General features: G+C 40.7%; 1 protein-coding gene across 7 annotated transcripts in view; it reads left to right on the top strand.

Moving 5' to 3' along the window:
* The window catches only part of wnt2 (wingless-type MMTV integration site family member 2), a 33,413-nt gene that overhangs the window by 2,654 nt on the left and 5,645 nt on the right, over positions 1-25,114 (top strand). For 4 of the 7 annotated variants that reach the window (XM_039761399.1, XM_039761395.1, XM_039761394.1 and 1 more), the window contains exons 2-4: positions 2,172-2,392; positions 16,685-16,962; positions 18,348-18,612. In XM_039761399.1, the coding sequence (XP_039617333.1) occupies positions 2,176-2,392; positions 16,685-16,962; positions 18,348-18,612 (760 nt within the window). In that variant the 5' untranslated portion in view covers positions 2,172-2,175. Of the gene's footprint in view, positions 1-350; positions 375-651; positions 679-1,772; positions 1,812-2,171; positions 2,393-16,684; positions 16,963-18,347; positions 18,613-25,114 lie in introns of those variants that run through there. The other 3 variants (XM_039761397.1, XM_039761398.1, XM_039761393.1) reach the window with 3 other exon arrangements.

Genomic DNA, 25,114 nt, shown 5'->3' with positions numbered 1-25,114 from the left:
TGTCCTCCTAGGGCAGAGAGAATGTTCGTCGTTGTTCAGCGAGAGTAGCGCACGTTAACATGCCGCTTTGTGTATTAGAAACTGCTCAGAAAAGTGCACGGCGCATATTAAGTACAAAGGCAACTCGCGTATGCACTGCCGGCTTCAGTGGATTTGATTTAGCGTCCACAGGTATTTCAAAATAATAACATCATTGTGCTTCAGCGGATCCTTAAATGGACTTTACGTGCCCCCCACCACCCGCCCTGTTAATTTACAGCTGTATAAGAAGTACCTTAGAAACAGATCAGTGTTTTGCAGTGTTTGAGTTCGCAGCAGCTCCCTGCACCCACGCGATGTTTACAGCGGTTTTCAGTAGACCGTCACTTTTTTACGTAAGGATGAGATGGGGATTTAGGGTCTGGGACAAAGGGGCCTCGCATATTAGGCGCTCGTTTCAAGTTAAGCTCGCATAGTGTTGCAAATCGAAAATGTGTTTTAGACAGGCGTGTCATCCAGACTAATTCCAAATGTGTTAACCAGACTTGCATACAATCCAAGAACTGTCCTCACATCCGTCCTGCATGTTAGCGATTCTAGCGGGTTACCATGCCGCACCCCGTGAGTCCGTCGGGAAAATCAGGAAAGAGGAAGAGGTTTGCAGTACCAGGATTTCAGAATAAAGCAGCACTGACGCGAGTACATAATGAAATTTTGATCAGAAATAAAGGGTCGTGTTAAATTTGGAATGCAAGCGGTTTTAATGGACACGGTGCTGAGTTGGAGGGGAAATCATTATGATTCAATACGGGTCCTCCAGTTAACCAGACGTGCTTATCCTCGAGATGAGGGACAAGACGAGGCAGATGCGCAAGAAGAGTAAACCCGGGGTTATCGGGAGGGGGCAACTCTAACTACTGCGCCGCCATACCCTCCCTCTCAATTGGGCCCCTTGCATATGACGTTTCAAACGAGTATTTTAGTGAATCCTTGTTTTCTGTTTGTTTTATATTTCATTCTGTTTGACGAAGCACTGTTCAAAATGCAATGCCTTCACAGAGTTATTCTTTTTAATCACAACTTTAATACGAACGCCAGTTTATCGGATTGAACCTTTCCCAGTTTCAGCACTTACTGATTGGATACGTCGGCCAGGATGTAGAAAGTGGCTGTTTCTGGACTATTATTGTGACTGGTCACTGTTTAGCGTGACGAGTATCTCATTAAGTGCAAACTGCCCATATTGACCAAATGTCTTGTTCATTTCTGCATGCATTTGAGCTGGACGTGTTCACTTTGGGAATATGTTTTAGTGCAAATATTATAATCCTCAGGTGTGCTGAACCCAACAAGGACAATAAGCGCAAGGTCCACTCATTCACACGTCCACGGGGGTATTCTGGAGTCACTTAGACTTACTTTAACATATTATGAAAAAGAATTTATGCAAAAATATGTCAAGAGTATTTATGAATAGAATATCTCTTAGTGATATTGTTATGGCTGTGGGCGATTTAAATAAAAGTATTTTCGGAATGAGTGTACCAGCCATTTTCCTCTACACCTACCCAAGGTATCTTTGGGATTATAGGAAGAAAAAGCCCATGGAGAGGAGGAGAGAACGTGCAAACTCGGCATGCACGTGTAATTTTAGGGCTGTGATGCTTTTTACTTCGGCCAAGTGAGAACGAATAAGCGGTTTAATACAATAAAGCAGCTAGGCAACTCACGCTGCCATTGACCGTATCGATGTGGTTCAGAGCGTACAGACGAAGGGCAAAGCCCGTTGAGAGGGAACAATTCTCTTAACCCGTTATTTGTTTCAGCACCATGTAGGTGGTTATTATTATTAGTATTATTTTGGATGTAAGGAGTCAATGTAGCAGTCGTATTGCATACACCGTGAAATGAATGCGGCTGTTCCCATGATGGCTCATTTCCAGCTGTGGAAGAACTGTAGGACTTGTGTATTTATCATGTCATTTACTCATTCAGTGCGCTAATTCTTGTACCGGTGTCGCGGAGGCTTGTATAGAGTGACGAGACTTTCAAAGTCCCAAATCGGGATAGTTGTGTGCTCGGAGCCCATCGTGACAATGTTTAGAGCAACTCGGTTACAGCGGTGGGGGACGTGGCGGAATACACGGAGTCCATGCCTGGCACGCCTCTAAGTGCTTGTGTTCTTTCCTCAGGTACATGGGTACCCTCGGCTCCCAAGTCATGTGTGATAACATCCCAGGCTTGGTCAACAGACAGCGCCAGCTGTGCCGCCAGCACCCAGCGATGATGCGCACTGTTAGCGAGGGCATGAAGGACTGGATCACCGAGTGCCAGCATCAGTTCGAGCATCACCGATGGAACTGCAACACACTGAACAGAGACCACAGTCTGTTTGGCAGAGTTCTGCTAAAGAGTAAGTGTCCATGCCCGCCATGAACTTTAAATAGGGGCGCAGACGTGCTCCGTACGAAAAGCAACACGTTACGCTGCTTACTAGAAATGCTACGTTTGTGCGTAAGTATGTGTGAGAGGAAAGGTGAGCAGCTTCTGAGGCCAGTGAGTGTATTGCCCTTCTCTGTTCAGATTGCACCGTTTTCACCTCTTCTACTGTGTATCCCACGGACCTCTCAGGTCGGGTTAAATGAGGTCTGTAGTGCTCTGAAATGGACGGGACTTCAGGAGTTGCTTCGTTCATTACACTGTTTACATACAAGACAGATACATATAGTTAGTAGGTTTTTTTTTTATCTATGGCCTTTGCGTGTGTGCGTTGTGTAAAAATATAATGCGTGATAATGAGAGAGTTAAGTGTGAGCCTACTGTTGTTTTTTTTCCATTGAGCAACATGGTGGTGGTGCCGCTGCCTCATGGATTCGGTGTTCAGGGTTTGAATCCCACGCCTAGATGTTTTCTGTATCAAATATGCATGTTTCCTTGTGTGTGTGTGTGTTATGTAAATTGGCCATATGCGAGTTGTGTGTGAATGGGACCCGTACAGTAGACTGGCCTCCTGTTCAGGGCTAATTCCTGTTTTGCACCTGATGTGGTTGCAGTGTGCTGTAGCCTGAAAGTACGTTTTATTTCCAGTAAATTCTTACAGTTTTGTCCAGAAATCCCAGTAGCAGCTGGTCACCAGCAGAATCTCATTTGAAAATATCAACAGCAAATGAAGGATGAGCGAGAGCCTGGCGAGAAGGACCCATATGAATATAAGCACCAGATATGTATAGTGGTATTTGAACTCCACATAACACAAAACATGCTTTCAGTCACATAGGGGATTTCATATCACTTCATTACTATTAATCATTTGAATTGTCGTTCAGTTGTACATAGCCATTTAAAAATGATTTGCTTCACAAATACTTCAGGAGAAAGGCTGATGATTTTTGTCGCGTGATCACCTAATTATCTTTTTGATCCTGCTGCTCTTCTCCAGTGTTCTGGACAGGAAACACATGCAGTGTAATCCACAATTTTTAAAATTTGAAATATAAAGTTTTCGGAAGAAGTACATAAAGTAAGGTGCCATGTAAAGCAAAAGTTGTCCTGAATATGAATAATCTTAGATTTAATGTTTCTTTGTCCCTTTAAGTGGAAAAGTTAGTACAAGAAATGAATGCATGATTTGATGGATGGATTTGGATTTTTGTTTTCTGTTGTAGGCAGCTCTCTTGGTTTGATTTGCAATGCTAAATGGTGCTTTGTTTTTTTTATTCTTTTAAGTTTAGAATCTGAAAAATGATGCTTTTAATTAAACAGGCTGTTCAACTTTCAAGAGTCTTTTAGTTAGAACACAATGACTTCAATTTTGTATTTAAATTAAATGGGGTTCAATATATAAATAATATATCCAAATGGCAAAGTGTTCAGCTAAAAATACAATAAAATAAGAATGTTATCAAAGAAAATACAATTTCATTTTGACAAAATCCAATTTTAAATATTTACTTGCAAAATGTCCCCTACAGTGTTGCTGGGAGTGTTAGCTTACATTGGAGGCATTCAGTGCATGGCAGGAGCCAATCCTGGACTGGACGCTAGTGTGCACCGCACACTGCATGTGAAACTACACTACTACTGCTAGTGTATTACAGTATACGACAATAACATGAGCACATTAGCCTTTTACTCTATGCTTTTGGTAATTTATTCTTCATTGAAATAAGATGGGGAATTGACATTTCAGCTTGAAAATCTCACATCTGAAAGAGGCTTAAATGAGAACATCAAGGTGGAGGCAGACTAACAATGAACCTTTTATTCCAGATGGTGTCTTTCTAGCAAGAATACAATCACAAGGTGCTCTTGAAGTATTGAGCTAGAGCACAATTACATCTATGCATCCTTTGCAGTGGGAGTAAAAGTGTGTTTAGCAGCTTGATGGATTAAACCAGCAGTTGGTCTGTTTGGTCAGTTTAAGTGAATCCAGCAGCCGAGTCTGTAGATGTGTGTGGATGCGAGTGAGTGCCCTCTGCAGTGCCCTTGGCTACCTGTTCCAAGTTGGTATCAGCAGACTATACTGTAGCTCCACATGAACTTTTAATGGACAAAGGAGAGTCCAGGAAAGGGTGGATGGAAGTTGACTTTTTAAAGCAATGTTCTTCAATTATTTTCTTGGATGTCACTGATATCATCTCCATCTTATGATTTACCTCAAATTCCACATAACCATAGTTCCTAATGAAGGCAGTTTTGTGCTTAAAAGTTAAATGTAATCTCATTTAATCTTCTTTAGTAAAGTATTTGGACCTCCCATACTGAATCTAGTTGTTCTGAAAATCTGCTATTAAAACTACGTGATTGGCAGGCTTTCTCGCCAGTCTCATGAGAATCTACTTAGTGTCAATGTCAGTCTGCTAATTTAAAGCAATTGGGCCATTCTGACAGGCCTGCGGGAAGACCAGTCAAGTGTGGCGTGGTGTGGTGCAGTTCAGTGCAGTGCAGTTTGTGTGCATCTTCTGAACAGATCTGCCTTAGGATTTAAACAAAAGCAATGCCGTGGCGAAAATAACACATTTGGTCTCGGAATATTTTAGACATCATCATCTAAATGACTAGCACTGGACTTAAGATTTGTCAGTCAAGCTGAAAATTGGTGAAGCTCTAAACATTGCTCTTCACATAAAGATTTTAATCCTTTGATTCTTTGCCTGAAATCCCACAGACAAGTGTCGCTTACTCGAGCTGACTTTGATGTTTCATTTATCTCTGCTGTCTCTGGGTTAATTTGATTAGACAAGACTTTCCATGGTATTTAAAGCTCATTTTCAAAATTGTAACACTATGTGGTAACCTGAATGACAGTATGGAAATTTTAAAGTAAACTCGGAAGAACAAAAAGAACTCTGGTTTGTTTTCTCTGAGAGGAGTTTCTACTCCACAGGGTTTTGAATTTCGTTTGTTACAACTGGTCTGCCCTTGTAGTGCACATCGTCATTTATTCTGTTTAATAACCATATGTTGTTAATTTAAGATGATGTCTTTTTAAAGAGTGCCTGTTATAATTCCAGCATTCTATATAGATATCTCATTTGATTTCTTTTTAAAAATTGCCAGGGTTTCTGCCTCAGCTACCTGACTCGGTAGTTGGTCTGAGATTCTTCCAGCTTTCTTCCCATTTACTTTACACCAAATATATGACACATACCTGTTACTGCAAATGCAGTGCTTAACTTTACTATGTCACAGAACTAATAATAAACCAATAGCGTCTTTCCAACCATCCATTTATTTGTGTGTTAGTTTCAAGCCTGATTAATCTGAGGATCAGGCAGAACCCATGCCCGTTTCATCAGCCCTGGATCTAAGGCAGGAGCCAAAGTTGGTAGCAATCGAGATGTTACAGATCCAGGTAAACGATCATCTTACTAGAGAATACAGATGGCTTATAATAATCTTATTCAGTCATTTTCACCCTGCTTTTCCTTGTGACCGTCACACTGATGCCAAGCCAAGCTAGACAGACCAGGTCATACTGTCTCTAGCAAACTTTTCTACTTATCAAGTGAATTACCAGAAGATCTTAGGCCAGTTAAAGAGTCATTCAGGCCTTCCTGGTACCAGCAAGTTCTCTTTGTATGTTTAACACTTTGTTAGTGTCCACTGGGCTCCAGGGACACAAAATCTGTTGCTCACCAGTTGAGCCAAAAGAGAACTGTCACCTTAAGTGTCTAAGCAGTTTTCTAACTATGGAGGTGTCTCTTCACATTTAAACTCTGATACACTCTCCTATTGTAGTGCCTCACTATCTGCGATGAGCTCCTTCTCGCACATATCTTCATTGGTAAATTCAGGTCAAGACATTCATGTAACTGTGTTCTGTTTGTGGAATCTGTTACCCTGGGCACCTGGAAAACAACCTGGGATCTTCTCTCCACATGGATAGTGGAATGAGATGTTGTAGCCAGTCGATTCTAAGGAGAATTTGGGTATTTGACTGTAAGAGTGTTTTTTTTTTCTCTGTATTGGGCTTGTTCCATTTACATTCTGCTGCACTTGATCTTCTACCAGTGACCCATGTGTGGTGCACCCCTGTGCCAAAACCACTTCAACCTTTCTCATTTCTGCAGAAGTAGCAGCTCTGATCCAGTGTAATCTCATACTGCTGACCTTCTCATGCTTTCATTAATAATGTGGAGGTATTTTCACTAACAAATCTCTTCAATGTTGGGTAAAGGGTGAGTAGAGTGGACTTTTTCTGGTAGATGGATGGTTGTGGCCCCCATTTTGAAAAAGGGTGACAAGAGGGATTTCACCCATCTGATTAATGGAGCTTAATACACCTCGACTGCCATGAGTGAGCCCAGAATGGAGACTGGTGTCTTGTTAAAATTGCTACGAGGAATATGAGGGTCTGCTGCTACTCTACCCCATGTGATCCCTATATTTGTTTAGCAAGAGTTACGTTCATATACTTGCCGTTAAGTCGACTGTAGACATAGGACTTCACACAGGGGTGCGTCTTGTCAGCCCTATCCTGTCCATGCTTTTCATGTACAAGATGTCGAGGCCAAGTCTTCTAGACTCTCTGGCTTGTGCACCTAAATATAGTTGATGTCCTCTGATCTCTGCCTTACACTGGAATGGTTTGTAGCCGAGTGTGATATGGTGGAGATTTGAATCCACACCTCCAAATCTGAGGTCAAGGTGTTCTCCCAGAAAAGAGTGGCATGTTCTCTTTAGGTAAAGGGTGAGCAGCTGGCCCTAATGGAGGAACTGAAGAACTTCAAGTCGTGTTTGAATGTGAGGGGAAAGAAATTTTTATACTGACCAATAAACTTTATTAGTGATCGAATGAAAATGTGCCCTTGACACTAAAATACTGTATGTTTATTAGAAATGGCACAAATGTGCTGTTTGACCATATGGCAGACATCATTCCTCTTTTTCAAAATAACAAATAAATATGGACAACTGGATGCTTGATGTTTCTGTTCAACTAGAAATAGCAAAAGCAAAATGTTTTGCGGTGCCAACTCGAAGCATCGCAGAAGTCTATCAGAGCTCCAATTAAAGTGTGTGTGTGTGTGTGTATAAAATAGAAAATTGTAAATAGGAGTCTGGCTTTGTGTTTGTGTAACATGATTAAGCCCATAGAGAGGGTGATGGAGGAATGTGTGAGCCAACGAGTTTAGAGACATTTCAGGTCTTTAAGGTGTTGATTTAGATAATGATATTGCCAAGAAAAATGGCTAGTATAGCTCAGCATTATTGACTGTTAGCTAGAGCCCTCCTAAGTTAGTACAAGTCCTAGGCAAATGGGATAAGAGAAGATAAAGCGACTTGGTACTTAGGCTGCATGCTGCCCTTGCAGAGAGCTGAACAAGAGCCCAGTGCATGTGCAGGTCCTGAGTGTGCTCATGTGGAGCTCTTCTAACTTTCATGTTACATTCAGAAAATTTCTTAACGTTTTGTAAAAATTAACAGTTTTATATTTAAAGAGACCTTATCCTTTGAAAACCATCATTTTCAATTACCTATTGTAACTCAACAAACTAAAAAATGTCCACCCAACCACACTGGCATCTCATTTGTACTTCATAATTTAACATTCATTTGCCTTTTTGTCATGTATTTATTGATTATGAACGCCGAATCTGTGTGGCGGGAGCTACTCTGATGCCTGAAACATCAAGGACGCAGGAGTAAGCGAGTAGAAGCCAGGGTATTAGTGTTTAAAGGTGAGACCTCCCTCTGCTGTTCTGAACATCAGGTTTCATTTGTTGCTCTTAGTTTAAACTGATACCTTAATGTGCTCTTTTGAGATTGCTGGGAAATGTGTAGAGCTGCACTGCAAAACCCACAAAAAGAACAAGTGAGCCTTAACCTTCTCATGCCTGCAGAGTATTTCCAGATTATTGAATAAACCGATTTAGACCAAGCCCAGTATTTTGTGAAGTAATTTAATAGGCCAAACAGAGCTTCTGGAAATGAACTGGACAATCTTCCATTGTCATGTGTCCCTGCTGAAACCTGCCACTTGCGCACCCATCCAAAGGAGTGTCAGACGAATGTTCAGAAGAATGCAAGGGACACAGGACTGCATGTTTTATGTTTTTACATTATCAATGAGGATGAGAGCATGTTGGGGTTATCTTCAGACTGTCTTTGTATTACAAGACATCCAGGACGCAGTGGTGACATTGGTACATAATGCTGCTATAGCAGCAAGACACATCCATACATCCATATATACATACATACGTACCCTTGTGTTCTTTACCTTTCTCCATGGCTAATCCAGAGAAGGTCTCATTTTCTAAATACTGATTACTTTTTCTTCTAATAAGTGGCAAACTTCCAAGTTTTATTCAAAGGCAGTAGGTTTTTACTTCGATGGGGAAGGGTCTGGGCAAATTGCCAGAATGCTTGGAACTTGTCTCCGACAGCTTTGAACAAGTCAGCAATTGTAGATTTGTAACCTATTACAGGGATGTTAATTCTTGGAAAAAAAAAATAAAAGAAAAACACAGATCCCCACCGTACTATTTAAGTTTTTTCTTTTTCTTCATTTCATATACAAATGTAGTGTTAGGCAGAAACTTTATACAAAGATAACACATTTTGGAAACATTAGCAAACAAGACAAAAGTAAAATTAGTAACATGGTGCCACCAAGTCAGTTTTTATGATATTAACACCAATAGGAAAAGTGGTCAGTGGAAGCCTTTGAATGATGTTAGCCATATGGCTGCACGGGCCTTATTTTCTAGAGTTCAGATTGAGCCTAACACGGAATACAGAAAGTTTTATAAATGGGATGTTATTTTATATGACTCATTCATGATCTGATTCTGGTCACCACAGTGAAACTATTTGGCTATTGAAAGTCAGTTCAGCAGGCCCAGATCTTATGGGAACCAATGGGTGGCCACACATTTTAATTGTAATAATTTCATTTTATTTTCATGGCAGACGTTTACCATACGACACATTTAAGGTAGCTGCACAGAGTTGGCTTTATTTTTTCTTAGTAATCTGTAGTACTAGGGTGTTGTACCGCGTTAGCCATTATGGATGTAGTGAGAAGTTAAACAAAATAACACCTTTTTATTGGCTAACTAAAAAGATTACAATATGCCAGCTTTCGAGGCAACTCAGGCCCCTTCTTCAGGTAAGATGTAATCATGATGATCTTCCCTGAAGAAGGGGCCTCAGTTGCCTCGAAAGCTGGCATATTGTAATCTTTTTAGTTAGCCAATAAAAGGTGTCATTTTGTTTGACTTTTCACTACATTCTTAGTAATCCAGTAAGTATTTATTGAAGTTGAGATTAGTTCACAGAGCTTCACTGCATCTTGTCATCCTTATTGCTACATTCTTTCTTTTTGTTAAAAAGTCCTGAAACTTGGCACAACTGAAAAGATGTTTCCTGTGGAAGAGCATTTCATTCTTTGCCGTTTATCACTGTGTCTCATGGAGACAGACTGTATCTTATATCTAGTCCTAGATTCCAAGAATGAGGCAAAGGAGGGATTTTATTTTGACAACGGGTCATGTATTCCCTTTTGGCAGAAAATGTCTGTCTGTGGGATTTATTGGCCTCACATGACCATCTGATGACACTGACTTCACTTGGTTCCATACGTTAAGGTCAGTAGTGTCCTTTCTTGGATTGTGTCATATATCTTATTTATCATTAGATATGTTTGAAGGTTAGTTGACATTTATGCAACTTTCCACTGACGTTCTTGGATTTCTGTATAAGGTTACTAAAAATTAACCCATAACAATAGGGGTGTGCAGATGAAAAGTAATTGGTAATTTCAAGTTGGCCATAGCTACCAAGAGAACCTTTCCACAGGAATTTCCTGATTAACTGCCAATTCAAGAGCATGAGTGAACAAAGCTGGAATCAAGTTCACCTAACAAATTCACTCCCCAAAACCTACTGTAATTCCTGGAAATAATAAAAAATCAGGAGTGGTCTCCACTAGACTTTCTCATGTACTCCAAGATATGGGGATGGATATTTGAGGAGTAAACCGCAAGACAATGATTATATTTTTATATTATGTACATTAAAGAACCATCAATGACAAATCAAATTAATAATACATTGAACAATTATTATAAAATTAAAGTTGAATAAATCAGACTCTACAGCTGGATGAAGAAAAGGAAAAGTACCACTTCCATGAAAAATTTGGTTGACCGAACTGTAAGTGTACTCTAGTTAGTGTGTTATATATATATATATATATATATATATATATATATATACACACACACACACACACAATTCAAAAAATGGTATTTTCGGACTCGGGGAGGTCTAAAACGTCGAGATTCATTAAAATCTTGAAATGAAATTTTTGGGGGATTCCAATACTTTCCCTATACTTCGTATACAAGAAACTATCCATCCATTTCTTAACCCGCTGAATCCGAATACAGGGTCACAGGGGTCTGCTGGAGCCAATCCCAGCCAACACAAGGCAGGAACCAATCCTGGGCAGGGTGCCAACCCACCACAGGACACACACAAACACACTCACGCACCAAGGCCAATTTAGAATCGCCAATCCACCTAACCTGCATGTCTTTGGATTGTGGGAGGAAACCGGAGCGCCCGGAGGAAACCCACGCAGACACGGGGAGAACATGCAAACTCCACGCATGCTTACCAATTTACTATATAGAATTTGGCTGCAATAAAATTTAAAAATCTAAACTGGCCCATTTATTTTTAGCTAAGGGGTGCTTGCATGAATTGTTTGACGTGTGCCTTAAATGTTGATATATTCTGAAATGAGGGAGCAAACACTTCATCCACAACAAGCAGTAAATTGTGGGGTCTTTTTACCATTGGCTTTGCACTTTTGCAGCTGCTATTTCCCATCAGAATGTTGCTCAACAGTTTGTTTATTTTGCTGTTAAATAAAATAACTTACTGCATCATTAGTCCTGAAGTAGGGCTGCTATGTGTGAATGCTAGTCACTCAGGTAATTGTGTTACCTTGAAGAGCAGGAGTGAACGTGTGTGCCTGTGAATGTGCCCTGTTCAGAGCTGGCAATGGCCTTACTGCCACGACAGACTCCAGCTTCTCCTTTCCTGCAATGGAATAAGTGGATTGATGAAAAGAATGAGTGGATGCTCTGAAGTTTCCCATGAACATATATACCTGTCAATGTGTGACAATAAGAGTCTGGCAAGTGAGAGGAGACCCTTCAGTCTGTCAAACTACTTTCCTTATTTGGCTTTTTTTTTCCCTTTATATTTCTATATACTTTGTAAACCTATTGTGGAAAGTCTAAAACAGAAGTGCATTCTAAATGGAGAGTTAGTGTGGCCTGGCGAGTAAGGCTCAATGTCAGTTTAGTTCCTACCTATGATTAAAAGTGTGACTTCGAGAAAGTCTCCACTTATCTGTGATTCATGTCTAATAAAAAAAAAAGTAAAAAACAGTCAAAACGTTTTCACAATAATTCTGCACTTGTATATGTTCTGACGATAGAAAGACCTGCTATAATGAAACTAAGTGGTTGTTACATTAATAGTCAAAAAGTGAAAGCAATTTCACTAACAGTGGACATTATTATATCTGGGTCCACTGAATGATATCTGCACTCTACAGGGCCAAGTCTCTAACTAATCTCGGATCGTTTTGCTTTTTTTATTGCCGTTTTCTCCAAAGGTTAACATATTTCACCATTCACTTGGTTCCTGCTCTGTATTTCTAGCCAGTGTTTACCTAGTAAAACCTCTATGGCACCATGGTCACATCTACTGTGTGTAGATAATAAACACACCCTTACCGAAACCTTTATTTTTGTATGTGCTGCTTTTAAATATTCCCTTTGTTTGTTTTGTTTTTTTGTCATAGTGATTTTTTAAATAAAATGTGGTGTACAGGAGGAAGGATGAGTGCAAATAGTTTGTGACTGTGTTCACTGCAAGTTGAAAGTGTAATGAAAATATCTGTATAGACAAATATGAAAGGCATTAGCACAAATGGGCAACCTGCACATCATTAAATGGTGCTTACAGGTTTTTTACATCCCTCTTTCAAGTATTTATACTGTGTTTAGAAAAAAAAAAGCCTACAGGTCATGTGAAAACATAATTTCCTTTCAGAGATTAATATATAAAAAAAAAAAAAAAAACTACTAGGTGGGCACATACAGAAGCATGTGCCACTTACAGTACATAATCAGTGCACATGTAAATGATTGTGTAGAGCAGAACCACTTCTGAATTCTACACAGTAGTGAGTGGTGCAGAACTTCACTCGGCAGGAGGGTAAACCATATGTTGGCCTGGACTTGCTCTGCACAATGGTTGAAAAGTGCTTCAAGAAGAGCAAAGGCCCCGATTTATCACACTTGGGAAACATTAAGGTGTGGCCGTTTCATCAGAATGTTTCAAATGTCCTGGGACGTACAGTATACCATCAAATACAATATGTAAAGGTCTGGAAGGTAATAGTGGTCTGTGCATGCCATTTCTGTATTAAGGGCCAGTGGGAAACAACCCTGCCAAATGTTGTGCACAATAAAGTAATAAGTTAAATTACAGAGGGAAGCTTACAGTATTATTAAAATGGTTACAATAATTTAGTTTTGTCATTTTTTTTTTTTTTTTTACAATTATCTATCGTATACTCAGTATTAATATTGCTTCCTGTAGTTTATGAAGTTTCAGACCCATTGGCCCTGCAGTGTTCTCTGCGCCCTTGGGATTGTGTGCTTATGTGTAACCTGAACTTTTCAGTTTAGCAGTGATGGGGCTTGAAGGGCATTGCTTGTATTAAAATGAGAGGTGCCTCCTGTTGGAGGGGTGTTTTTTTTTTTTTTTAATGGCACGTTTGCCTGTACCAGCAAGGAGATCAATATTAGGAATAGTTTCTTTACATCTTGTTTATTTGTTTGTTTGTTTGTTTGTGTCTTGATTTTCAACTACCATTTAGGAAGACCACACTTAATTAAAAAATAATCCTCCAAAGAAGAATACACGTCCTCCTTCCACTTCCTGGAAAAGAATCCAGCAGTATGTTTCAAAGAAGTGTAGACATATGGTTAACATTAAAACTCATTCTTTAAGCTAGCAATACTCCATGAAATTCCTGGGTTTGGGAAAATAATGAAACCATACCTGATACCATTTGTCCTGCCATTCATCCATTAAATCCAGTTCAGGCCTTACCCTATCACTGCAGATTTGGAAGCAAACCTTGACAGGATAATTTAGATTTACAGTGCATCCGGAAAGTATTCACAGCGCATCACTTTTTCCACATTTTGTTTATGTTACAGCCTTATTCCAAAATGGATTAAATTCATTTTTTCCTCAGAATTCTACACACAACACCCCATAATGACAACATGAAAAAAGTTTACTTGAGATTTTTGCAAATTTATTAAAAATAAAAAAATTGAGAAATCACATGTACATAAGTATTCACAGCCTTTACCATGAAGCTCCAAATTGAGCTCAGGTGCATCCTGTTTCCCCTGATCATCCTTGAGATGTTTCTGCAGCTTAATTGGAGTCCACCTGTGGTAAATTCAGTTGATGGGACATGATTTGGAAAGGCACACACCTGTCTATATAAGGTGACAAAGTTGACAGTTCATGTCAGAGCACAAACCAAGCATGAAGTCAAAGGAATTGTCTGTAGACAGGATTGTCTCGAGGCACAAATCTCGGGAAGGTTACAGAAAAATTTCTGCTGCTTTGAAGGTCCCAATGAGCACAGTGGCCTCCATCATCCGTAAGTGGAAGTTCGAAACCATCAGGACTCTTCCTAGAGCTGGCCGGCTATCTAAACTTAGCGATCGTGGGGGAAGGGCCTTAGTCAGGGAGGTGACCAAGAACCCAATGGTCACTCTGTCAGAGCTCCAGAGGTCCTCTGTGGAGAGAGGAGAACCTTCCGGAAGGACACCATCTCTGCAGTAATCCACCAATCAAGCCTGTATGGTAGAGTGGCCAGACGGAAGCCACTCCTTAGTAAAAGGCACATGGCAGCCCGCCTGGAGTTTGCCAAAAGGCACCTGAAGGACTCTCAGACCATGAGAAACAAAATTCTCTGGTATGATGAGACAAAGATTGAACTCTTTGGTGTGCATGCCAGGCGTCACGTTTGGAGGAAACCAGGCACCGCTCATCACCAGGCCAATACCATCCCTACAGTGAAGCATGGTGGTGGCAGCATCATGCTGTGGGGATGTTTTTCAGCAGTAGGAACTGGGAGACAAGTCAGTATAAAGGGAAAGATGACTGCAGCAATGTACAGAGACATCCTGGATGAAAACCTGCTCCAGAGCGCTCTTGACCGCAGACTGGGGCGACGGTTCATCTTTCAGCAGGACAACGACCCTAAAGACACAACCAAGATATCAAAGGAGTGGCTTCAGGACAACTCTGGGAATGTCCTCGAGTGGCCCAGCCAGAGCCCAGACTTGCATCTGATTGAACATCTCTGGAGAGATCTTAAAATGGCTGTGCACGGACGCTTCCCATCCAACCTGATGGAGCTTGAGAGGTGCTGCAAAGAGGAATGGGCGAAACTGGCTGAGGATAGGTGTGCCAAGCTTGTGGCATCATATTCAAGAAGACTTGAGGCTGTAATTGCTGCCAAAGGTGCATCGACAAAGTATTGAGCAAAGGCTGTGAATACTTATGTACATGTGATTTCTCAGTTTTTTTATTTTTAATAAATTTGCAAAAATCTCAAGTAAACTTTATTCATGTTGTCATTATGGGGTGTTGTGTGTAGAATTCTGAGGAAAAAAAATGAATTTAATCCATTTTGGAATAAGGCTGTAACATAACAAAATGTGGAAAACGTGATGCACTGTGAATACTTTCCAGATGCACTGTAGATTGTATAGGACAGTGGTGGCGAACCTATGGCACGCGTGCCAAAGGGGGCACTCGGAGCCCTCTCAGTGGGCACGCGCGCCGTCGCCCGAGCACAGAGTTCGTTACTATAAAGCCAGAGGAATGCGGGCCGGGCTGCTCCCTCACCGCTCCCCTCTTCACGCGCTCCGGAGGACTTTTCACATCACCCGCCCCTCTGCCCAGCAGCCCAATGGGAGCGCGTCCTTCCTCTCCTGTCTGGGGTAAGGCGGGCGGCACACATGCTGCTTGAGGGTGCGGCACGGACTGCAGCCTTTTGAGTCTGTGATTCCCGTGGTGGGGTTGGAGGGATGTGGTATAGCGGGTCCACAGCTCAAAATTGAAAAGGCCAGTTTTAACAGATAATTGCCGCACTCGCGGCTTAAAGGGGGTTATGGTAGAGTGGCCGGAGCGGTTTCCAGGAGCTTTGTGATGCGGGCAGTCCTCGCTTAAGCGCACAGGTGAGGAGTTGTCCGCATCTGTAATTATTGCCGGGAGTTGCTAATCGCCACACCTGATCCACGACCCTGTAATATATAATGGAAGCTTTGGGGGCGGAGCTTAATAGGGAAGAACTGCGTGAAACACTTGTGAGGATCGAAGGGATTACAAAGGACAGCACAGTTAGTTATGAAAATGAAATCCTTAAAGTGTGGAATTCTCTGCCAAATAATCTTGTCAATGAAGGCACTTGAGATTGCTTTCCTTACTTTGTTTGGAACATCTTATGCTTGTGCGCAGCTGTTTTCAGCTTTGAATTAAATCAAATCTGACACCAGAAACAGACTAACAGATGACCTGAGTGCTGCATGTGTTGCTCTCAAACTTACAAAGTATGAGCCAAGGTTAGACAAATTATCAGCATGCATACAACAGCAAAAAGCACATTAATTGTTCAAAAGCATACCGAATGCAAACTTTAACCTTTCAACAAAAAGTTGTTTGTAACATTGAAAGCTCTGTTATTATGTTTTTCTTTTAAGACAAAAGATGTTAATGTATGAGTTGCTTTTCTAAACTAAAAGCTCAGTAGATAGACAGACAGAGCATCAGTATTGGCAGTTCAGTCCAATTTATCATCCAGCTGCACTCCCAGATATTTATAGGTCTGTACCCTCTGCACACACTCACCTCTGATGATCACGGGGTCCATGAGGGGCCTGGGCCTCCTAAAATCCACCACCAGCTCCTTGGTTATGCTGGTGTTCAGTTTTAGGTGGTATTCAGGTTAAATTGCCATGTTGGCACTTTGTGATAAATAAGTGGGTTTTGGATTGCAGTTTGGGCACTTGGTTTCTAAATGGTTCGCCATCACTGGTATAGGAAATCCATTCTGTGATTGTGTTTCTCTGTTCTTTTCCAGGTAGTCGAGAGGCTGCTTTTGTTTACGCCATTTCCTCAGCTGGCGTTGTCTACACCGTCACCAGGGCCTGCAGTCAGGGAGAGCTGGACTCTTGTTCTTGTGACCCCAACAAAAAAGGCACCTCCAGTGACAAAAAGGGCAAGTTTGATTGGGGTGGTTGTAGTGACCACATTGACTATGGCATTCGATTTGCACAAGCCTTTGTTGATGCCAGAGAAAGAAAAGAGAGAGATGCCAGAGCCCTGATGAACCTTCATAACAACAGAGCTGGTAGAAAGGTATGGTAGGATTTTTTTTTTTTTATACTTCAAGAAAATTAAAACTAAAGTATGGAATTATATTTGAATTCAAGTGAAGCTCGTCATGGTCATTCACTGCTCACAATAACTAAGATCAGAGGATTTTATGAAGAAGAGGAATGAATGTAGACATTCAGGGACACAACTCTTTGAAACATTTAGCAGTAGATGATCATAAAAAGGTATTTTATACATTGTGAACAATCGGACATTGTTTTTGTTTTCATGGTTAATTCCCTTGTTCAAAGTACTTAAGGAAAATCTAATTTTTGCATTGGCTGATCTGTTTAGGTCAGGGGTGCCTACACTTTTTCGGCTTGCAAGCTACTTTTAAAATGACCTGGTTGAAATAATACATACATACATACATACATACATACATGTATATATGTATATGCCACACCAGATACTGACTGGTACTTTTGATTTTGAGCTTCCCTTCATTCAGGGACACATTGTGAAACATTTTTAGTTTATGTCTTATGGTGTTGACTCTTTTAGTATTCATACAAATATTTACACATTAAGTTTACTGAAAGTAAAAACAGTTGAAAGTCAGAGGACGCTTTTTTGCTGAGTATATATATATATATATATATATATATATATATATATAACATCTTGGATGGATAGCACTTAAATGTAGCGATTGGCTCAAGTAAAGCTGAGTCTTGAAACCGTCTGTCAAAGTCTGACGCCAGGTTTTGGATGTTCCCCAAATCAAGGCGCTGCAGCTTTGAGGACAGATGTTGCATTTTTCGTTTGAAAGCATTAACTAAGCTAATCATATTGACCATGGAGTTCTCTTTTCCTTGCAGCTGTACATAAAGCTCATTCAACATGTTGGTCAGATCAGGAAAAAATGGCAAGTGTAGTGGCCATTGATCGTTATTAAGTTGCTTGTATTCTGCATGTTTAATGACAAAGAGAAACTCCTTTTTCTCCAGCCAGGGGTCTCGAAATCTCAGCAGGAATAAAAGAAGAAGAAAAGAGATCTCAGACTGGCCACCCTGTATGTCAATCAAGTGGCAAATGCCATAGGGAGGATATATGACAGACTAACGTTTAAAAAAATTTTTTTTGAATGCAATGCGATCTACCTGCACTACCTTTCCAATCTACTGGTCGATTGCGATCGAAGTATTGGGCACCCCTGGTTTAGGTGAAAAAGATTTTCTTTTATGGCCAAGACAAAAGAGTATGGCCTTTGTTTCCCCTACTTTTTGGTAATTCAGAGTCTTAAACTATTAGTTGGGTATCAAGGTGACAAATACTGTACAGGGTTTGTGTTAACGTACAACTTCTCATGTCAGCAAGGAGAAGTGCTGCAGATATGTAACAGCTCTCATGTTTGGTGTCTCCAGGCTGTCAAGCGCTTCCTGAAATTAGAATGCAAGTGCCATGGTGTGAGTGGATCGTGCACAGTGAGGACGTGCTGGCTAGCAATGGCAGACTTCCGGAAGACTGGTGACTACTTGCGGAGCAAGTATAATGGAGCTGTCCAGGTTGTCATGAACCAGTATGGCACTGGCTTTACAGCTGCCTTCAGGAAATTCAAAAGGCCAACAAAAAATGACCTTGTCTACTTCGAGAATTCACCAGATTATTGCATCAGGGATCGGGAAGCAGGTCAGTTGTCACTGTGTCATAAATATGTACAACAAATACTTGAAAGTTGAGATACTTTTTGAATATAAAATGAATTAGTGTTTAGGGTTTCTTAAATTAGCCATATTAATTAAACACATTTTGAGGTAGGACTCACTCATCCATGATGAATTTAAGATAAAATGTTAATGATATACTGTGCATCCAGATAGTAGTGCTGACCAGGTTCACAATGAAATCTTGTCTAACAGATCCTAAAGCATGCAGCAGGTGTCTATGCAAGTGTTTACTGTGCTAGCAAAATTCAGTGAGCCTGTGAGTAGGGGGGAACCGCTGTGCCTGTGTAAGCGTGTACACCCCCCTTTGGTGGAGCAGGCTATTTAGGAAGGTAGATTTGCTTAATTAAATTTTATAACAATGGTTAGGAAATATCAGTAACTCAGGAAAGGGAATACTTGCTAGTCATGTGATTGTTCTGAAAACAACTTGAGACACATTTTGATGTGTCTACTAATGTAGAAATATCAAGTAAAATAAGAGCTTCAATATATACTAACTGTGTTACAACTTCATAATACAATCATAAATGGGTAGTGACTGTTTTAGGCATTTAGTTACATCAGAAATTAGTATGCATAGAATATATGGGTGCTCATTATGTGATACTTCTAGCAGTAAGGAACAATAAAAAGTCTTTTTAAGTACTCGCTATCCTAAAGGCATAAGAAAGTATCTTTCTTTAGTTTTTGTGGCACTTAAGAATACAATTTTTTTTTTAATTTCTTGATGAAATTTGAATGCATTTCAGACACCATCCAGATACTATACACATAACCCATATATTAATTTTGAAGCCCACATTATCCATTCATCTATTCTGGCAACATGGGGTACAAAAAAGGCACTAGCGGTAGATGACATGGCAGTCTGTCATAGGCCATGGCCATATATGCACTCTGATTCACTCACTCATAAAAGACCAGTTCAGAGAATACAGTCTATGTGGCATGTAGCCGGTCGGTCATTACCATAGGTGAACAGACTGACCAGCAAACCAACAGTTTTGTCTTTAGACTCGACTCTTGCTTCATCTCCACAGACCAGCTGCTGCCACTCCAGTCCATTTTTTTTCCTTCACACATGAACTGGAGGAAGTACATGGAACACACTCTCTGGGCACCCTTGTTAAATACAGGGACTGCCATTCCAGCAGTGCTGTACCCACCTTTCATGCAACATTGAATAGATGCATCAATCACACTATCCCAACAATGTCCAGTACTTTCAGTATCTCTGGTCATATTTCATCCACCCCAGACGTCTTACTACCACGGAGTCCTAAGGCCACTTTTGTGACTTTGGCAAAAGTAACAGGATCCCCCACACCAGTGTTGCCTCCTGGTAGGGAGGGCATATTCACCAGGTTCAGGAGTTCCTCAAAATGTTTGTTCCACTGCTGGACAATTTTCCCACAAACGGTCAGCACCCCCCTCCATTCCTGCTTAAAAACAATCTGGACATGGTCACAGCTTCACCCCCTGAGGCATCAATCAGTTTGCCAGAACAGCTTAAAGGCCATGTGGTAGTCTTTTAACCAAAGTCTCTCCAAACTACCCATGCTTGAGATTTTGCTCTCAGCCGAGTCAGAAGATCCTACAGAAAGCATTTCTCTAAAGGCCACCCTCTTCAGTCTGACAGCTCTCATCCCCTTTGGTGTCCACCATTTTGTCCTAGATTTCTGACATGTGATTGCCTGGCCACCTTAAGACCACTGCTTTTAGCAGTCACTTCCAAAACTTCAGTTTTGAACAGAGCCCATTCAGACTCGATGTCCCCGACCTCACTCCGCACAAGTTCTTTCAAAGGTACAAGCTGAATTCCTCATAAACGGAAGCCTCAGCCAGTCGTTACCAGGGCACCCTAACTGCTAGTCTAGGCTTCACAACTACAAAGTCTATCATCGACCTTCGGCCCCAGGTGCTCTAGTACCAGGTACATTTGTGAGCCTCCTTGTATTTGACCGTGGTGTTTATGTTGGACAATCCAAGACCAGCACAGAAATCATACAATCAACTCCCCATTCTAGTTAAGATCTGGCTGGCTATTCCTCTCAGTCATGCCCCTCCAGGTATTTATGTTATTCCCAATATGTGCATTGAAATCCCCCATAAAGACTACTGAATCAGTGGGCAACACCCTTTCATGCACCTCACTGACCACCTTTAAAAAGCCTGAATACTCCAAACAGTCAAGAGTTTTTCTTTATGTGGTTGACAACAACATTTATTTATATAGCACATTTTCATACAAAAAGTAGCTCAAAGTGCTTTACATAATGAAGAAAAATAAATGACAAAATAAGAAATTAAAATAAGACATTAGTTAACATAGAAAAGGAGTAGGGTCCGATGGCCAGGGTGGACAGAAAAACAACTCCACAGACGGCTGGAGAGAAAAAAAATAAAATCTGCAGGGGTTCCAGGACATGGGACCGCCCAGTCCCCTCTGGGATAGCAACACTAAGGCAACCCTCTGTTTACCAGAGAAAACTCCAATTGCACAGCCCTCATCCGGGGGCTTGCGAGTGTCCCCACAACTGCCCGAGGCCTTTCATAAATAAGAACTGCAATGAAGGAAAGAAACCACCCCTGATCATAATGTTTGGTTCTAGAACCCATGCTATGTGTGGAGGTGATGCCATCTATATCTAGCGGATACTTTTCCATCCTCCACACCAGCTCATGCTCCTTTCTTGTCAGAGAGGTAATGTTCCAAGTTCCCAAAGCCAGTCTCAGTTATTGATCATTCTGTCTACGACTTTCCCGCATAGGCCTACCACAAAACTGGCATCGCACCCGCCCCTCATGCTTTGTCTGGCAGGTGGTGAGCCTACAAGAAGGCTCTGTTTTGGGCTATGTAGGTTTACTGACTATCAGGCCTAGCTTCAGGAGTGGGTCTCTGTAATTCTATCCTGAGCGTTGGAGACTGGAATTACTGTTCTACTGCATGTCGCTGTGCTGTTGTTTTATGCACACATAACAATGTAGGGCCAGACAGATACTTTCATGCTTTAGAGTAAGACTGATACACTTTACAAGGCACAGTTTTCAAATAAACATGCACGCATTTTCAAATCCAGGGGAGCTGTGGCCTATGCTGGCAATACGAAAATTAAGCCTAGATGGGAAGTTGGCTCACGGCAGGACCATTGAACAAACATGGCAGAGGAGTACAGAAACTGCATACAGCAAAACAGTGTGTGTGATTTTGGGCTACACAGGAAATAAATTGTTGTTGCAGTACAGTAAAGGTTAAAGTGGTCTTCTGGGACATTTTGCATTGGTGAATTGAGATCATTTATAATTTGAGGTACAGTAACTACCCCAAAGCAAGTGTCCCAAATAGCAATAACTCTATAAATATAAAAGGCCTTTACGTCTGATTGATTGTATGAATTCATTCTATGAGTGTGCCTTCATTTTTGATTTGCTTAGCCACATGTCAGCTACGCAAACGGTCTGCTGCATTCCAGGATGAGCGTAGAGTATAAACCAGAAATCAAAGCTCTCGCTATAGGGCTCCAGTTCAGTCTCATTATTACATGTTCAGTAACAGCTGCCTGCTCGTGATTTAATGTCGGAGATCAGATATCAGGGGGTTTCACACCAATTTCAGAGACAGTAGAACCCTGCTGACCAATAACTGCTGGTGAAACCAGAGCTGATCGGTGCTAGTTATAAATTATTGCTTTGGACAAAGTATTAAACACTTAGCCATGGATGGTCTATGCATTCCATTAGAAGCCAGAGAGATTTTAGTGGGTATGAACTCACTATGAAGTGTGGCCTTTTTATTTAATTATGGCATAGAAAAATATTTACATAATTAATATATTAGAATGTCACTGAAATGCTTCAATTTGTATTTCTTACATTCCGTAAAGCATTAACACAGAAATATAATGTATATAATAATCAATAATAAAGAGCAAGCAGACAGCTAATGGAATGGGGGGGTGTCACTGGCATATGTAAGAGCAATATTAAAATCAAAAAGAAAATATGCTGTTCATATTTAAGTTTAGTTCCAGAGGTTTTATGGGCAAGTAAAAACAAACTGAAAGATGAATGGGAAATGTATACCAAATGATTTTTTTTAATTGCCAATTTCAGAATAAACATTTTGGCCGTATTCTTTCTAATAATGTAGCAGTCCTTTAGGTAATTTGTAAATGCTTTTTGCAGCTGCTGTCACTGCATGTTATTTTGGTACCCCATTTTGTAATTAAGGTGACTTTCCTATAAAGTAGTGATGCTTAATTCATTTAATTATCTATTATGAAATTTGACATGGTGGAATTTAATTTACTGTTTTTATAGGTGATTTATTTTATTCACCATATGGGGGAAAAGTAAATGTGTGTGCAGCAGCTTCTTTCTTCATTTCAATGATTAAGAGACTGACGCTGTGCTTACTTTGTTCCTTTTATTGCTTGCTTGTAGTGATTCACTGCGTGTGCATAAAAACGTTTTGTCAGTTTAACGAAGTTTGCACATAATGTCTAAAATATGTTTTTACTTAAAATACTTCCAGCAACAAACCAGATCTCCATGTGAATGGCTGATTTAGACTCCTACAAAACATTCACTGAATGTTGAACCATTTTATTAAAGCAGCAACAATGCCAGTGGTGTTTGGAAGTGGATTAACCAATCACAAAGTAGTATTCTTGCAGTTCCCAATAGTATGCAAGAAGGATGGTCTGTTATCCAATCACTAGCAATCTACTTTTTGTGAGTTGCCTCGAGCATACTGTGCACACAATTCAGCGTCTTCACTCAAGATGGAATTGAAGGGGGTTAATTAAGGCTGGAAAAATACAATTGAAAGAGATGTTGAAAATGACTAACAATGCACTTTGTTTAGAGTAAAGCAGGAAATGAAGAACACCACTTTTGATTCCTGGTGTCACAAATTAAACAGACCCAACGCTTGTTTCTGCATTGTGTGGAATTTTCATCTTTGATCACCTGAGACCCTCCTATTTTGTTGCATAAAAAGTTAAAATGAAAATAAAGCTATCACTGCACTGCATACAGAAAACACCATAAGAAACATTAATCAATTAGTTTATGCGGTGCAGTGATTTCTTTGTTACTTCACTTTAATTTTTTTAGTGTTGTAAATGCAACTGTGGTGAATAAAATACTCAATTAAGTGTATACAGTGAATTCAGAAGCTATTGGGACACTTTCATTTTTGGCTCACTTTGTATTTTAGATTTTATTTTAAATAGATACATTTGCCATGCTTCCCATCAATCTACACTATATAATCCCCAACAACAAAGTGAAATGTAATAAAAACTGAAATCTCTGATTTGTGTAAGTATTATTACCCTTAGTTCCGTACTTTGGTAGCAATTACAGCCTCAGGTTATCTTCGGTAAGTCTCACAAGCTTTGCACACCTGAATTTGGCCAGTTTGTTCCTTCCTTCCTTCCTTCCTTCCAGGCAGATCCTCTCCTCTCTGTTAGACTGAATGGGAAGCGTCTGTAGGCTGCCATCTTCAGGTCTCTCCACAGACGTCCTAGGCATTTAAAACTGTGCTTTGGCAGGGCCACTCAAGGACAGTCAATGACTTGTCTCGCAGTCGCTCCCGAGTTGTCTTAGCTGTCGTGCAGAAAGGTGAACCATGACCCCAGTCTGAGATTGTCTGGACCAGGTTTTTGCCAATGACCTCTCTGTATTTGGTTGCATTCATCCTTCTCTCAATTCTGATTAGTTTTCCAGTCCCTACCCTGAGAAGAATCCTATAGCATGATATTGCCACCACCATTCTTTACCATAGGGATGGGATTAGGCAGGTCATAAGCAGTGCCTGATCTTTGCCAAACATGGCGCTTGGAGTTCTATCCAAATAGTTTAGTTTGTGTTCCATCATTCAGTCCAGCTCAGGGAATCTCTCTCTTTTTTTTTTTTTTTTCTCTCTCTCTCTTGTTCTCAGAGTCCTTTAAATACACTCAGCCACACTATGATAAGGGCCTGATTGATGGAGGACTGCTGAGATGGTCTTCCTTCCAACAGATTCTACTATCTTCGCAGAGGACTTCTGAAGCCTTGTTTGAGTGACCAAGGCCCTTCTTACCAGGTTACCCAGCTTGGCTGGATGGCCATCTCCAGAAAGAATATTGAGGCCACTGTGCTCTGGGGAACACTCGGGGCTTTAGAAATACTTTGATACCCTTGCCTTGATTGCTGCAGTTTTAATCATAAAGGTCTAAAGAGAATCCCTGGGGACTTTTTCGGCTTGTTTTGTCCTAACATGGACTGTGGGACCTTATAAACGTGTGCCTTTTGAAATGCTGTCCAATTAACGCAGTTTGCCACAGATGGACTCCCCAGTCAAGTTCTTATCACATCTGAAGGACAATTCAAACAAATGGATGCCCCTGACCACAATTTGGAGTGCCACAGCAAGGGTTGGTCTGAGTACTTACGTACAGTAACTAGGAAAGATTGCA

The sequence above is a fragment of the Polypterus senegalus genome, chromosome 8 (assembly GCF_016835505.1).
Source record: "Polypterus senegalus isolate Bchr_013 chromosome 8, ASM1683550v1, whole genome shotgun sequence".
In the NCBI taxonomy this organism is placed as follows: Eukaryota; Metazoa; Chordata; class Cladistia; order Polypteriformes; family Polypteridae; genus Polypterus; species Polypterus senegalus.
Note: the sequence above shows the minus strand (reverse complement) of the source record. Positions and strands in the feature narration are given on the sequence as shown.